The sequence below is a fragment of the Falco biarmicus genome, chromosome 7 (genome assembly GCF_023638135.1).
Source record: "Falco biarmicus isolate bFalBia1 chromosome 7, bFalBia1.pri, whole genome shotgun sequence".
In the NCBI taxonomy this organism is placed as follows: domain Eukaryota; kingdom Metazoa; phylum Chordata; class Aves; order Falconiformes; family Falconidae; genus Falco; species Falco biarmicus.
The window spans coordinates 23,392,391-23,408,180 of NC_079294.1; the positions used below are offsets into that span (position 1 = coordinate 23,392,391).

The 15,790-nt window shown below is 54.5% G+C and overlaps 3 protein-coding genes across 11 annotated transcripts in view; all 3 read left to right on the forward strand.

Annotated features, from left to right (window-relative positions):
• Positions 1–219: 219 nt before the first annotated feature.
• On the forward strand, positions 220–6,073 carry LOC130153082 (acyl-coenzyme A thioesterase 5-like). Its single transcript, XM_056347523.1, has 3 exons — positions 220–1,008; positions 3,498–3,700; positions 4,764–6,073. The coding sequence occupies exons 1-3, from the start codon at positions 399–401 to the stop codon at positions 5,343–5,345; spliced, it is 1,395 nt and encodes a 464-aa protein (XP_056203498.1). The 5' UTR covers positions 220–398; the 3' UTR covers positions 5,346–6,073.
• A 1,896-nt stretch (positions 6,074–7,969) lies between these two features.
• On the forward strand, positions 7,970–14,913 carry LOC130153081 (acyl-coenzyme A thioesterase 1-like). The gene is made up of 3 exons (XM_056347522.1): positions 7,970–8,620; positions 11,120–11,322; positions 13,093–14,913. The coding sequence occupies exons 1-3, from the start codon at positions 8,011–8,013 to the stop codon at positions 13,696–13,698; spliced, it is 1,419 nt and encodes a 472-aa protein (XP_056203497.1). The 5' UTR covers positions 7,970–8,010; the 3' UTR covers positions 13,699–14,913.
• Positions 11,196–15,790, forward strand: part of LOC130153079 (dynein axonemal light chain 1-like) — a 30,946-nt gene continuing 26,351 nt past the window's right edge. For 4 of the 9 annotated variants that reach the window (XR_008823206.1, XM_056347515.1, XM_056347516.1 and 1 more), the window contains exon 1: positions 15,006–15,686. Coding sequence is in view for 5 of the 9 variants with exons in the window: in XM_056347515.1 (XP_056203490.1) it covers positions 15,155–15,686 (532 nt within the window). In the remaining 4 variants the exon portion in view is untranslated. Of the gene's footprint in view, positions 11,323–14,605; positions 14,736–15,004; positions 15,687–15,790 lie in introns of those variants that run through there. The other 5 variants (XM_056347520.1, XM_056347519.1, XM_056347517.1 and 2 more) reach the window with 5 other exon arrangements.

Consider the following 15,790-nt stretch of genomic DNA (forward strand, 5'->3'; position numbering starts at 1 on the left):
AAAGACAAGAGCCTGTGAGAGAAGCCCAGGGCGGAGAGCTGCACCTGCACCTGGCCTGGGTCCAGTCCTGCAAAGTAACCAGCAGGCCTGGTTCGGAGAACTGCCCCCGCAGCAGATAAGCACGCTGCCTGTCAGCAAGTGTCTACGCAGAGCTGCCACCCTTCACAGATACCCCACAGTGCCACGCTGCCAGCTGTGCCGATCCCGCCCTGCCGTGGGTGCTGACAGGGCTGCAGCAACGACTCCAGGCAGCCTGGATGTCTCCCAGCATGGTGCGGGCCCACACAGCTCCTGCCGCAATTCCCCTCCCCTCGCCTGTGTGTGGGAGGCAGGAAGCAGCATTTGAAGACGAAGCCTCAGCCTGAATGCAGACACAGTGAAGGCAGCAACCAGGGGCCATGTGGCACGTCGCCGCCCGCTCCCTGTCCCGGGCCAGCTCCCGCGCCTGGCAGAAGCAGCTGCCCCGGCCCAGCCCCGCGCCCGCAGCCCTGCAGCGCCGCGGCCCTGCATGGACGCCCGGGATGGTCTCCGCCCGCAGCCTCTCCGCCATGGCCCCCTCCATCCGCCTCTCGCCCGCCGCCCGCAGCCTCTTCGACGAGCCGCTGGCCATCGCCGTGCAGGGCCTGGGCCCGCGGCAGCAGGTCACGCTGCGGGCGTCCTTGCGGGACGAGGCGGGTGAGCTCTTCCAGGCCCACGCCCGCTACCAGGCGGGGGACGACGGGGAGCTGGACCTGGCCCGCTGCCCCGCGCTGCCGGGCGGCAGCTTCTCCGGCCTGGAGCCCATGGGGCTGCTCTGGGCTTTGCAGCCCCAGAAGCCTTTCCGGTATATGCTGAAGAAGGATGTGCAGAGCCCCTTCGTCGTGCAGCTGGAGGTGTTCGAGGGCCACGGGGAGCCCCCCGGGCGGCTCCTGGCGCAGGCACAGCATGAGCGGGCGTTCCTGCGGGATGGCGTGCGGAGAGTCCCGGTGCGAGAGGGGAGGGTCCGGGCGACGCTTTTCGTGCCCCCTGGTGAGTACTGGCTGCAGCCATCCTGTTTTCCCTAAACCAATGTTCTGTCAGTGCAAACTGTTCCATGACTTCTGTAAAGAGGAGTCTGTGAAAGCCCCTGTCCTTGCCTCCCTGCCTCCCTCCCCGTACCACCAACCAACCTGACCTGATTGTTCCCAATTCACCTGCCCGTGCGGGCACCAGGACATGGTTGCAGAAGCAGGCAGAATAACCCTTCTTGCCCGGAGCTTGAGATTACAAATGTGGAGAAAAGCACAGCAAGTGCGGAGTGAGTGTGCCTGCAGGGCCACTGGAGATGAGAAGCTGCAGAAGAAAGTGGTGGAGAGGGGCTCTGTGCCAGTCCTTGACAGTCCTCCTCACTGAGAGGGTCTGGGGGATCCTCCCTCTCCCCCCAGCACAGTAACAAGTAACTATATGGTGACCATGGTCCACCATGTTGGGGGTCCTCTGGGCATCATCAATTCATGAAAGGGGGAAGAGGGGGGACTCAAGAACACTTACAGGGATGAAACCTTTCCAGCAGGAAAAGGCAGTCATTTAATTGCTCTGCAAAAGGTGCAAGTACCTTTCTGAGGTGTAAGAGTTGCCCAAGACAATCCCAGGCTGCAGCATCTTCTCGGCACCTACACGGAGATTTCGCTGCCAGAGTCCATGGTGACGAGGGCTGAGGTTCAGCATCCCAACAGCAGCAAGGTCAGGGCTCCCTTGCTTGCCTCACCTCTATGCCTACCTGCTGACTGGGAGACAGAAGCAGCCAGCTGCATACATTTTGTATCTAAAATGTCCTGCTTTCCCTGAGATGAGGCACTTACAGTAAGCTAAATATTGCTGCGTTTCCCCCGTGTCCCCTGACCCGCTCCTTTTGTGTGTGTTTTAAAATGATAGGCCCTTGCTGTACTCCCTGGTGCTTTGAATTGTTTCCTAGGCACAGGACAGAAGGCATTCATTCTCATCCTGCTCTCACCACAGCTGATGGTCAGCTTAGAAAAGACTGTAGGCTTGCTCTGTAGTCAGTATTTCTGCTACACGGAGAGATGTTTTGCCACCATGATTTCACCACACTCAAATTGTCCTGCACTGAGATACCCCCATTGTGATTTTCTGTTCTTGGGAGTGCTCTCTTACAGTACATCTCCACATGTGGATTCAGGAGCTGGATACTCTGAAACAAACAACCTAAGGCCATGTAAACTCTACAGCTCAAAGGGCTTTTGCTATAGTACTGTCCCACATCCCCTGTGCACCACCGCAGCCTTATTCACTGTTACCACCTTTTCTGTGCATGTTCAGTGCAAGCCCACAGAGACCTGTGACACTCAGCTGAGCCATGGGCCACAGATAACTGCACTCCTGGCCTCTGAGGTACACAGCCACTGCTCTGAATGCTCACCTTCTATGGAGAGCCAGTAGATGTGCTGTTGCATGCATGCTGACAGTGGCAAAAGGAAGAGCACAGTATCATTGTGGATGGTAAGGCTCTCCTTGTCCCAGGGTAGAGGGTGAGCAGATGCTATGCGCTTCATTCTCCTCCATGACCCCCAGCAGCATGTTCCCACCTTCCACAGGATGCACAGGCCACCATGGTGGAGGGTGTGAGACCATGGCAGGAGACATCCCTGAAGAGTGGGAGGCATGAGCACACTCAGGCCTGTGGCTCTCCTGAAGCCAAGAGCAGGGGTAAGCTGGGTGGGCATCCACTCCTCAACATGGCCAGGGGCACCTTCTTTGGCCTGGGGCCTGTGGAGCTTCCCTGGACCCTGTGGTCCCAAACCCCACCAGGCTGTAGGAATGCAACATGCAGAACACCCTCTATCCTTGCACTGGGTGGACAGGAGCAGGATTTTCACAGGATGAGGAAAAGAGGATCCTGAGGCAAGAAGGGGAGATCCAAACAACGATCTTCCAATCACCCAGTGAGATACCCATGGCATCCTACGCCGAATTTGATACTGATCACAGTCAGAGACATGATTCCCAAAGATGAAGTGCTGGCTGGGTGGATCCCACTTTTCAAGGGATCCCAAACATTCAAAAGACACAATACAAACACAAATGCTTACCGTTTCTAGTTTAATAATATTACATCTATCAAATCATGATATCTTGAGGATTTTTACAGTGCCAGGTAAAGTGGGCATTGTTACAGGGCTGCTTACAGGGAGAAGAGAAGCTGGGACAAGACACCTTCTCCGAACAGTCCCTGCCTGTTGGCCCTAAGGACAAATAGAAATACTGCCAATACTTAAAACAAATAAGGGTTTGCACCTTACCTAAGATGTTCTGCTCCTCAGCTTTTTTTATCTCTGCAAGACACTCTAGGGTTTTTTTCAGCTGCTGACACCACACAGCTGAGTGATTAATCATGTCCTTTCCCCAAAAGATGCCTTTCTGCAGTTCCTGTTGTGTACCTGGTTTGGTGCTTTCTAAACCAGAAAAACATTTAAATGAGTAATTTCAGGCAATACTGCTCTTCATCTTGTTTGCTCCAGGAGAAGATGCCTTTCCAGGGGTCATTGACATACATGGACTTGGAGGAGGTCTTTTTGAGCAGAGAGCCAGCCTGCTGGCCAATCATGGGTTTGCCACACTGGCTCTGGCTTATTATCAATATGAGGACCTGCCCCAGCAGCCAACTGAACTCCACCTGGAATATTTTGAAGAGGCAGTGAACTATATGCTGCAGCATCCACAGGTAGGAGCACCCTCCCTGTCCCTCTGGGTTCCCCTGGGAGTGCTTCTTCTGTAAAGTGCCTGTCACTTTGCCTGAGTTAGCGCTGGAGGAAGCTGCTGAAATACTCACCTGGCTCCAACTGCCAGGAATTTGGGTGCCTGAGCTCTAGGAAAGAGGAAGGGTCAAGCACATATGCACTAGAAAAGCAGAGGATGGGTACCATTCATGTACCATTATCTGGAGTGACAGAGATGGTGTCTGAGACATAACAAGGTAGTGAGGTTGTGGAAGAGAGAGACATGCATTTTTCAAAGCAGCATTCATGAATTGTCACCACATGCCCCCATATGAACCCTTAGTCTAAATAATACAAAGTAAAAAAAAATTGCTGGTATCTAGCTGTGGTGGATTGATCTTGGCTGGCTGTCAGATACCCACCAAGCTGCCCTCTCACTCCCCTTCATCAACAGGAGAGGTAGAGAAATTAAGATAAAAAATCTCATGGGTCAAGGTAAGGACAGGGAGAAAACTCACCAATTATCATCACGGGCAAAACAGACTGACTTAGGGAAGATTAATTTCATTTATTGCCAGTAAATAACAGAGTAGCATAATGAGAAATAACAACAAAACTAAAACCACCTTCTGTTCCCCATCCTGTCCCTCCTCCATCTCTGGGCAGCAGTGGGTCTGTTTTGGAGCTGGCTGAAACTGCCTCTGTCCAACATGGGGGCAACCCCTGCCCTCTTCTCACAGAAGCCATCCTTATAGCTCCCCACTACCAAAACTTTTCCACGCTAGCTCTGAATAGTTTTACTTTTCTCCTGCAACTGGTGCTCAAATGCTGTCAGTGTGTTTGCTGTGTCTTGGCTGTTGTCATAGCACTAGGGAACGTTTTTCATGGGAGTGGAAGAAATTTGTGCGTAGGAGGTGCTTGGCACTTGTCCAGAAGAAAAACCGATCATTGCCATTGCCTTCTCCATGGTGTTTTGCAAACTCCCGGCGCTACGCAGTGTCCCTCTCCAGGAACCAGCTGTCGTGTTTCTCAGCTCAGTACTGATGGGGATTTCCTCCTGTCCTCCAGGTGAAGGGACCAGGGGTTGGCCTGCTCGGTTGCTCCAAAGGTGCTGATCTGTGTCTCGCCATGGCCGCCTTCCTGAAGAACATCACGGCTGTTGTTTCCCTCAACGGCCCTGTGGCCGTTACGATTTACCCTCTCTGTTACAAGGATAAAACCATCCCCGCTTTGCCCATCGATGAACAACAGGTCAAAATCATTGACTCCAATCTTCTTGATTATTCCGACATCCCTGCTGATGCCTTCCAAGCCCCTGGCAACCAAAGCCTGATCCCACTAGAGAAAACTGAGGCACAGTTACTGTTCATTGTTGGGCAAGATGACCATGTTGTTAAAAGTGAGTATTACGCTACTGAAGCCTGCAAGCTTTTGCAGGCTCAAGGGAAGGAAAATTTTCAGATTCTCTCCTACCCTGGAACAGGGCACTGCTTTGACCCTCCCTTTTTCCCTTTGTACTCCATAGGAAGCCATCCCATTTTTCACAAGCGGGCAGTCCTGGGTGGGGAGCTCAGGGCTTATTCTAAAGCTCAGGCTCATTCTTGGCCACGGATCCAGGCTTTTTTCAACAGGTATTTAAATGACAACTAATGTGCAAGAAAGACGCAGCTCTTAATGACCTAACCTGGCAGATGCTTTCAGGCTTGCCAGGTCAAAACTTGTTCACAGTTGCACCCGTACAACTGCAGTATCTTCCACCGCTTTGCACATCTGTAACTCAGAAAAGAGCTGCGTTTGCCTTTTCTGGTTTTCCCTGAACTTGCTTGGGTAAGTGTCAAGAAAAGGAATGGCAAACAGGTTTGCATTAGCCATTGATAAAACTGGTCACGTGCAAAATGCACAGTTACATTTCTTAGGTGGCTTCTATTCTTCCAAATGCCTGGCAGTACTTCACATATCACTGTGGTCTCTACATGCATACCTCATCCTCAGCTTTAAAGCAATCTACTGTAAAGCAACGCCTCTCAAATGCTGATTTTGGACCAGGGTTTTCACCACTCTTGTGGTGAAAGCCTCATCGTAAACGGAAACGTCTCTGATCTCTGTGCTGCTGGAAGTGTGCAGGAATGGATGTTACAGCCAGGATGCTGGGGTGACTCCGGTTAAGCCTCAGGAAGGGTTGCTGGCCCTCTGTGCCACCTCTCTGTCCTCTCCTCAGAGGAAGTGCTCTGGCTCGTCGATACTTCTGGCCCCAAGATGTCACGCAAAAAGCCATTCTGCTAAATGTACAGCCATTGTGATCTTCTCCCACATGATGTGGAACTTTTTCAGCTTTGTTATTAGGGTGAGAATTGTAATAAAGAGACTGAGATTTGAAAGCCATGGAGTCATTTGCCGGGCTTGGGTTAGAAGCAGGGATCTTTGCATCTTGAACACTCTCACCTCAGGGTGGAACTTGTACCAGCTTGGGAACAGGGGCTGCCCAGGTGGTGCGAGGATACTAGAGAAGACTAACACACAGTTCCCTTACCTTCACCCTTCCATTGCTCTTGGGGCACCAAGCCTCCTGGGCCCCTTCCCTTAGCATCTGATCCAACATATGGTCAAGGTGGTGCTCAAATCTAGCACCGCAAGGCAACGAGTGTTGCTCTCAACACCATAAATTGCCACACATTTAGAGCTGGGTGCCAGACGACATGCCCTAATGCAAGATGACAAAGCATCTCACCTGTTCAGGAGAGACGGAGAGACAGAGCAATCTCCAGGTGGGACAGAAGACTACTGAGGCTCTGCCCAATACTTTTAAACACTTAGTATTTGAAAATAGGACAATGCTGAGGATTCCCTCAGATGTTTCCACTTATTTCACACCACTAAGTCAGGCATGTGAAGCTCTGAGCAAGAGACATCTCTACCTGCATCTCCCAGGAAGATTTGGTGTGCCTGAGGAAGCGACTCTGCCTTTGCAATTCCCTTTAGAGCAAAAGATCCAGCTCTGGGTAAGACAGACAGAATGGCCTTAGTAAAGCCTTGTGCAACCCATTAGTGGGAGAACCAGATGTTTCTTAACCTGCTTAAAGAATCTGTGACAGCACCCCTCCCTCATGCCTCCCACACCCCGTACCACCCTCCCAATCCATCCGTCTGGGCAGGTGCCAGGGCTGGGCAGAGCCTGATGGAGACATAACCTGCCTTGCCCAGGCCTTGGGGCAACCAGCGCGGAGGAAGAGGCTGCAAGAAGACATGTAGCAGTGCTGGGCTGGCGCTGGGTTGGCTTCTCCCCACCGTGGCTGGGGCTGGGGCTGGCTCCGGCCCCTCGGCTGGGCGGCACAGCACGGCACGGCCCTGCATGCAGGGCTGCTGCTGGCGGGCTGGGAGCCCTGCCTGCCTGGGCCACCATGGTGTCGTGGTGTAACCTTGGCCAGCAGCAAAGCACCACGCAGCCGCTTGCTCACCCCCCCCCCCCCAACCCAGAGGGATGGGGAGGAGAATCGGAAGGGGATGTAAAACTCAGGGGTTGAGATAAGAACAGTTGAACAGGTAAAGCAAAAGCCGCGCACGCAGAGCAGCAAAGCAAAGCAAGGAATTCATTCACCACTTCCCATGGGCAGGCAGGTGTTCGGCCACCCCCGGGGAAGCCGGGCTGTGCCATGTGTAATGGTTACTTAGGAAGACAAATGCCATAATGCCAGATGTCCCCCCCTTCCTTCTTCTTCCCCCAGTTCATATACTCAGCATGATGCCGTATGGAATATCCCTGTGGCTAGCTTGGGCCACCTGTCCTGGCTGTGTCCCCTCCCAATCTCCTCCGACCCTCCAGCTCTCTCACTGGCAGGGCCCGAGAAACTGGAAAGTCCTTGATTTAGCATAAACATCACCCAGCAACAGCTAAAGACATCAGTGTGCTATCAACCCTGTTCTCACATCAGAGCCAAAACACAGCACTGTACTAACGACTAAGAAGAAAATTAACTCTGTCCCTGCTGAAAGCAGGACACCTGTCCCTGCGCGGGCAGCTGCGCACCGCCCTTCCCTGTCCTGGCAGCGAACCTGACCGCGATGCTGCCCGGCGGCACCTCTGCCCGCCCTGCCCCGCACGTCGACCACTGCAACCGCCTGGCGCTGGGGAGCCCGGGGGGACACCGAGGAGGAGCCCCCGGGCGCTGGGCAGGTCTCAGGCCACGTAGCCCGTAGCCGGGATCCCCCGCAGCCGGGGCGGGGGAGGAGGCGGGCGGGCAGGCGGGGCGAGGGAGGTGCCGTCTTGCTCCTGACAGGCCCTTTGAACCCGCCCCAGAGTCGGAAGCGTCCCGCGGCCATGTGGCACGTCGCCGCCCGCTCCCTGTCCCGGGCCAGCTCCCGCGCCTGGCAGAAGCAGCTGCCCCGGCCCAGCCCCGCGCCCGCAGCCCCGCAGCGCCGCGGCCCTGCATGGACGCCCGGGATGGCCTCCGCCCGCAGCCTCTCCGCCATGGCCCCCGCCATCCGCCTCTCGCCCGCCGCCCGCAGCCTCTTCGACGAGCCGCTGGCCATCGCTGTGCAGGGCCTGGGCCCGCGGCAGCAGGTCACGCTGCGGGCGTCCTTGCGGGACGAGGCGGGTGAGCTCTTCCAGGCCCGCGCCCGCTACCAGGCGGGGGACGACGGGGAGCTGGACCTGGCCCGCTGCCCCGCGCTGCCGGGCGGCAGCTTCTCCGGCCTGGAGCCCATGGGGCTGCTCTGGGCTTTGCAGCCCCAGAAGCCCTTCAGGCGCCTGATGAAGAAGGATGTGCAGAGCCCCTTCGTCGTGCAGCTGGAGGTGTTCGAGGGCCACGGGGAGCCCCCCGGGCAGCTCCTGGCGCAGGCACAGCATGAGCGGGCGTTCCTGCGGGATGGCGTGCAGAGAGTCCCGGTGCGAGAGGGGAGGGTCCGGGCGACGCTTTTTGTGCCCCCCGGTGAGTACCAGCCGTGCGGGCTCCTTCCCTGGCGGGTGCTGCCTCCCCCCAGCCGGGGCCAGGCTGCCTCTAGATGCCCCTTGAGCCTGGCACCAGGCCGAGGACGAGCGGGGCTGGACCATGCCAGCCGCATGGGCCCTCCAAGGAGCGGCCTCATAAGCCCGGCTGGCTGCGATCTGCTGGCCACATGCCTCATGCAGCATGAGGCATTGATCACAGCACCCTTTTTGTTTTCAGATGCCGTGGGAGGTGGTGTCAGCTGGTCTGCAAGGTACCTTTCCCCTACCTGGCTGTTTTCCAGGGAACGCAGCTTGTAATTCTTTGAGTCAGTTGAAGGTTGCTTTCCAAAAGCCTAGTCCTAAGCCTGCTGCTTCTCTTCCCATCCCAGCCTCTCCGCACATGCCGAACTTGGCAATGCCATAGTAGCTGCAGCCCAAGCTGCCTTTTACTGCTGCATTTATTCCCATTTCTTACCCATTTGTGAGCAAAAGACCAAGTAAAGCGTCAGATAGTATTTTTGTCAGAAAATAATCATTGAGAGGGTCTGTGAGGTTTTCAGATTGCCTGAGAAATGCTGTGTTGTTCTCCCAGCAGCTGTCCAGACTTCTGCTAGTGGTCTGTAGGAAGCCTCATCTCTTGCCTTGGCTGAGTGGTCTGTAGCAGCCACACCACCACCACATTCCACCTTCCCTTCCCCCTGTGATCCAGAGACTTTCACCAGGCTTGTCTCTGGAACCCATGTACTCGGGGAGCTCCTCTGTGTAGCATGTGCCTTCCCCGCTCCCCTTTCTTCCCTGTCTGTCCCTGGTAACTCCTCCACATTAGTGCCAAAATCATGTGCTGTCCCAGCAGGTTGTGCTGGACCCAGTGTTGTAGCCTTGTGCCTGGAGGTGAATTTCCAGTTGTTCTGGTTTGTTGCCCAGTTCTGTGTGTTAGTCTGCAGGCACCTGAGGGAAGCCTCAACCTCCCTTCTGAGCAGGAATGTGAGTGGCTCTCTTGGTCTCCTCCTCTCAGTACTGCAAGTCTGCAGCAATCCCTGCATGAGGACTTCAGTCCCTGTCTCCTGATGAACCTCATGTAGTAAAGCTTCCCCCACCAGGTAGCAAGGCTGGTTGCAAATACTTTCTTCTCTTAATCCCAGAAAAAATGGCTGTAGTACATCTACACTGAAACTGAGAGGCTGGAACCATCAGAAGATGAGAGTTTTTGGATCAGTCTTCTGAGAAATGCACAGGAAAGAAGCCTTCTGGGTATTTTTGAAGCAGAGCTCGATACCTTTGCAGTGAATTTGCTATTTGCATGAATTTGGGCTAGTTGTGACTGTCAAGGGATCCCAACCCCTTCCAGCCATGTGTTCTCTGATGTCATCCAAAACATCAGCAGGCCTGCTATTTTGTGCTGTCTTGTTTAATCTTGAAGTAATGTAGCCATTTACTGAAAACTGGCACAGTAATTTAGGACCCTTAGAGTACAATTCTGCTGCTTTATGATTTTTTTTCTTTTAAAAAGACACATTCTGAGGCCTATGAGGGGATTGAGTGCACCTTCAGTAAATTTGCAGGTGACACCGAGCTGGGGGGAGTGTTGAGCTGCTGGAGGGCAGGCAGGCTCTGCAGGGGCATCCGGGCAGGCTGGACCCGTGGGCCGAGGCCGGTTGTACCAGGTTCAACAAGGCTCAGTGCCGGGTCCCGCACGTGGGTCACAGCAGCCCCACACAGCGCTACGGGCTGGGGGCAGAGCGGCTGGAAAGTGCCTGGGGGAAAAGGGCCTGGGGGTGCTGGCTGACGGCCGGCTGAACGTGGGCCAGCAGTGTGCCCAGGTGGCCAAGAACCCAACAGCATCCTGGCCTGTATCAGAAACAGCGTGGCCAGCAGGGCAAGGGGAGTGATTGTCCCCCTGTACTGGGCACTGGTGGGGCTGCACCTCGAACACTGTGTTGAGTTTTGGGCCCCTCACGGCAAGAGGGACATTGAGGTGGTGGAGCGTGTCCAGAGAAGGGCAACGGAGCTGGTGAAGGGTCTGGAGCACAAGTCTTATGAGGAGCAGCTGAGGGAACTGGGGTTGTTTAGCCTGGAGAAAAGGGGGCTCAGGCAGGACCTTATCACTCTCTGCAACTACCTGAAAGGAGGCTGTAGGCAGGTGGGGTCAGTCTCTTCTCCCAAATAACAAGTGACAGGACAAGAGGAAATGGCCTCCAGCTGCACCAGGGGAGGTTTACATTGGATATTAGGAAAAATTTCTTCACTGAAAATGTGGTCAAGCATTGGAACAGGCTGTCTAGGGAGGTGGTGGAATCACCATCCCTGGAGGTGTTAAAAAAATGCATAGATGTGGCACTTAGGGTCATGGTTTAGTGGTGGACTTGGCAGTCCTGGGCTAACAGTTGCACTTGATGATCTTCAAAGTCTTTTCCAACCTAAATGATTCTATGATTCTATGAATTTGGAATGCAAATTAAAGATTGTGGGTTAATGTGTTTTGTTATGTGGTCTCTTGCAGGAAATGGTCCCTTTCCGGGAATTATTGACTTGTATGGAATTGGAGGAGGACTCCTTGAATACAGGGCATGCCTGCTGGCCAACTATGGCTTTTCTGTGCTGGCTCTGGCTTTCTACGACTATGAAGATCTCCCTAAAGAGGCGAAGGAATTCCACCTAGAATATTTTGAAGAAGCCATAAACTATATGTTACAACACAGCCAGGTTGGTTTCTTCATTGACACTCTCACTACAGGGAACTCTCATTAGTCAGGTCCTGTCAGACTGCAGATGAGGCGGAGCTGCTGTACTTAAAATAGCATCTCCATTCAAGTTGGCTGTAATTAACTGGGTTTGTATCTTTAACTCACTCTCATTACAATGGTTCTCTGGCAGATTATTCCAGTTCTTCCTTTTGAACTGTCCAGGTGACACAGTGATGCATAGGTCACGTACTGGTAATTTCTATAACACTGGTAACTAGTGTTACAGCTAGGGTTGTAACCCTCGTTGCAACCTCTAGTTCCCTGGAGGTTTATTGGACTTCCAGCAGGACTTTTAGGTTTATGCTTTGTAGAATGTCCTTCAGAACTAAATGCCCTTTTCAGCCATGGAGCACTTGATAACCTTCTGTGAGCCAGGTTTCAAGGAAGTCCACCAGTACATGTTTGTTTCTGTGTATTGTATAAGCTGTTAAAATCACTCCAAATGGTAATATTTGGTGAGCGTGTGTTTTAGTATATAGTTGTGAACTTGGGGTTCCTTCTAAGTTGATACCTCTTGGAAGAGAACCCTGCTTGGTCCTGCATCTCCTTCCAAGTATCTGTGCATGACAATAACTAGAATTACACAAGGCAACACTTGGTTTCTCTGGAGAACTCAGATACCTTCGTCAGCCTCAGAAAGATGAGTAGCTGTTTAAAGGTCTCAGTTGGTTTTCAGTTGCCCTAACCCCAACTGCTCATGCCACCTCTTTGCCCAAAAAACCCTGAAAATTGCTTCCCCTCTGCCTTTTTTTTCCCTCGAGAGCAGTACCGTAGCCTTCCGTGAACACCTCTGCTGATACCCTCACCGTGCTTTTAACATGTTGCAAAGTTTCAGCCATATGTTCTCATTTGTCCCTTTTCATGCTTCAGAGTCAGTGGGTTTGGAGCCTATTACACTCATGATAAGGTACAAAAGGTATTAAATTCTGATGCCGTCTCAGGCGCCTGTTTACCCCTGAGGGTCTTTTGGAGCAGCTGTGATATTAGCTAACCTTCCAACATCCGTAGAGGATTTCAGCACCCTGTAAGATCATGTAGCTTTCCTGTTCTAGTTAATTTGCCTGTGTAAAAGAAAAGGAGGGTAACCTATTCTAGATTGACTCCAGGGGACTGTACAATTCACTTAGAAAAATGGGTTTAATAGGTTATTTTTTAAAGATACATTTTAACGAGTAAGGTACCTCAGAATATTTCCTTCACACTGTGAGTTAGACACCAAGCATACTAGAGGAACAGGAGAGCAGCTGATAGGGAGTCCACTGCCTCATGTTAGCTTATTAGTAGGCGAATCAAACACAGTGGTTGAATATAAGAAATACATTATCATAACTGATGACAGTTTCATAGCCATCGTTGACTTGGAGCATTTGTAGAAGAGGCCTTCCCTGCCCCTTCCCTCTTCTTCCCCAAACTGCCTTATAAGCAAAGTGAATCAGGGACCGTGCATCTGCATGCTTTTTGCAAGCACAGCTGTACCCTCTGCATATGCTTCAGCACCAGGCCTTGTAGCTTTATTAGGATGATGCTGCAGTCTCAGCAGGGCTTATGATCATAAATCAAGCACAGAAGAGTGCCTCAGGGTCCCTTGGGTGTGGGCCCTGCACACAGGTCCTTAGATCCTGTACCTGGGGTCTAGATTCAGGGCAGACCCTGCTGCAAACATGGCAACATTTTAAAGAAGCCGTTTGCCATTGTTCATTGCTTGTGGTTTCTCTTCTCTCTCCTCCAGGTTAAAGGTCCAGGGATTGGGTTGCTTGGATTCTCAAAGGGGGGTGATCTGTGCGTCTCCATGGCCTCCTTCCTAAAGGGCATCACAGCCACCGCCCTGATCAATGGCTCGGTGGCAAATGTGGGCACAGTGCTCCGCTACAAGGACATCACCATTCCACCCCTTGGTGTCAATGCAAAACGCATCAAGGTCAACGAGTCTGGGATTGCTGATATTATTGATGTACTGAACAACCCACTAGAAGGGCCTGACTGCCAAAGCTTTATCCCTCTGGAGAAGGCAGAGTGTCGCTTCTTGTTCATTGTTGGCCAAGATGATCACAACTGGAAAAGCGAATTCTTTGCAGTTGAGGGGAGCAAACGTTTGCAAGCTCACGGAAAGGAAAAGCCTGAGATAGTCTGTTATCCTGGAGCAGGGCACTACATCGAACCCCCGTTTTTCCCGATGTGTGCAGCCTCAATGCACCTGCTAGTTGGCAGGCCTGTGCTGTGGGGAGGGGAGCCCAAGGCACACTGCGATGCACAGATAGATGCTTGGCAGCAGATCCAAGCTTTCTTCCGCAAACACCTCGCGGGCAAGCCATCTGGAACATCTAGTAAGCTGTGATCTGAGTTAGGTTACTTTACAGATGAAGATGCTGGTGTTTCAGGTTTGTTTTGTTAAATGGCTCTGTTGAGAGCAAAGAACGACAGCAAATTAGCTGTTGGGTTTCTTGGAGAATGACAGTGGGTGAGAGCATGAGTGCTGCTTCCTTTAACACCCTCCTCTGACCTTGGTTAGAGGTCTTGGCCTCCTGTTGTCTGGTAGTATGGGATCACAAGCTGTGGAAAAATGGTGGTGGTAAGGCTGGGTCTGCTTTGAATGTGAATTTAAGTAGAAGGTAACTCATCCAAGCTGAGAACTGTGACGAAAATTTGCTTTGGCTTTCTCAGAGGAAACACGCTCTGTGCCGTTGCCCTTACCAGAGCTAGCTTCATGTTCTAGTTTTTCTGGAAGCAGTTTGTTTTCTCTTCCTGCCTCCAGTGATTTTTCTGTTGTGTGTGCTTCCCTCTCCTTTGTTGTGCCTTCCTCTTCTCCCACGTCACTGAAATGCATCTGCCTTAACACTTCATATCTAATATTTCACTTACCAAAAGCAGCAACGCTGTGCCTGCATCCTCAGATCACACACACACACACACGCTCCCCCCCATTTACAGACAACGGCCCGTAGCCCGACGCGGCATTCGGGGCACATGCAATAGAAATGAGAGGTTTGTACCGTTTTGGGAAGCTGGTGAGCACGGAGACAGCGGCGCCGGAGCCCTCGGCAGCGTGCGGGGACTGCTCGCGGGCATCCCCTCAGCGGGGCGGGCTGTCCCGGGGCGGGCCCGCAGCTCTGCCGCGGCCGCTCCTCCCGGCCTCCGCGCTCCCTTAACGCGCCCACCGCTGCCTGCGCCGAAGTGCTGCTGGGGACAGCGCGGCTGCGAAGGTGCCCAGGCGGGCGGCAGCGGCGGCGGGGCTCCCGCCTTCACCGGCTGGGCCCCCCGGGGGCGGGGGCTGCGGGCCGGGCTCTGCCCCCCCGCCTGGGCATTGTCGGTCATGTTTGGCACCCGCCTACGAGCCTGAAAGAAAAAGCGCTGAATATTGCTCGTGGGGTGCTGGTGAGTTTGCACTATTGTATAAAAAATAAGTTATTAGCACGGCAGTGCCTGACGCAGCCGGGCCGGGCGGGTGTAGGCTGAGGCGCCGTTCGTGTTTGTTGTGAATTCCGTGAGTGCGTTGGCGCGTTTTGCACTCGCTGTTATTTTATTAACGGATTAAAATGAAACGTTAACCGAGGGCTGGTGGCGCCTGGTGATTTGGTGGTTTGGGGAAGGCTGGGGGGCGGGAGGGGGCGGGCACGGCGCCGGTGGGGGCGGCTTTCCCGCTCCGGCCCTGCGCCGCCGCAGTTGCTGCCGCCATCGCGCCGTGGGGCGGGGGGTCCGCGGGCTCCGCGCTCGAGCGAGGCCGCCTGCAGGGGCGGCGGCCGCGCTGCCGTTACTGCGGTTGGCGCCGCCGCTCTCGCCCACCTGCCGCCGCCATGTGGAGAGCGGTGGCCGCCGCCTCGGCCCCGGCGCGGGCCCTGCTCCGCGCCCCGCGGCGGGCCGTAAGCGTGGCCGTGTCCCCCGCCGCCGGCCTGGCGGACGAGCGGGTGGAGACGCGGGTGACGGGGCTGGGCCCGGGGCAGCCGGTGACCCTGCGGGCGCTGGCGGCCGATGAGCGCGGCTGCCTCTTCCAGTCGTGCGCTCACTACCGGGCGGACGGCCGCGGCGAGCTGCACCTCAGCACGGACGCCTCGCACGGCGGGGACTACACTGGCGTGGAGCCCATGGGGCTCTTCTGGAGCCTCGCCCCCGCCGGCATGGAGAGGCCGTACCAGCGGCTGGTTCCCCGCAGCACCGGCACCCCGATGAAGGTGGAGATGTCGGTCCACCGGGGCCACAGCCTGCCCGGCGCCATCCCCGGGCCGGTGGTGGCCAAGGCCGACGTGGAGAGGTGGTTCACGGTCCCCGGCGTGCGGAGGATCCGGCTGAAGGAGGGAGGCGTGAGGGGCTCCCTGTTCCTGCCGCCGGGTGAGTGCCCGGCCGGGGACCCCCAGCTTCTCCGGCCTCCCCTAAAAGAAACCCGAAGGGTATCACCCGGGAGACCCGCGTCCCGCCACCGGTCGGAACGCGGC

Coding starts and splice junctions, on each gene's coding strand:
- LOC130153082 (XM_056347523.1), top strand. CDS start 399: ATGTGGCACGTCGCCGCCCGCTCCCTGTCCCGGGCCAGCTCCCGCGCC. Junction 1,009..3,497: donor GACGCTTTTCGTGCCCCCTG/GTGAGTACTGGC, acceptor TGTTTGCTCCAG/GAGAAGATGCCTTTCCAGGG. Junction 3,701..4,763: donor ATATGCTGCAGCATCCACAG/GTAGGAGCACCC, acceptor CCTGTCCTCCAG/GTGAAGGGACCAGGGGTTGG.
- LOC130153081 (XM_056347522.1), top strand. CDS start 8,011: ATGTGGCACGTCGCCGCCCGCTCCCTGTCCCGGGCCAGCTCCCGCGCC. Junction 8,621..11,119: donor GACGCTTTTTGTGCCCCCCG/GTGAGTACCAGC, acceptor GGTCTCTTGCAG/GAAATGGTCCCTTTCCGGGA. Junction 11,323..13,092: donor ATATGTTACAACACAGCCAG/GTTGGTTTCTTC, acceptor TCTCTCCTCCAG/GTTAAAGGTCCAGGGATTGG.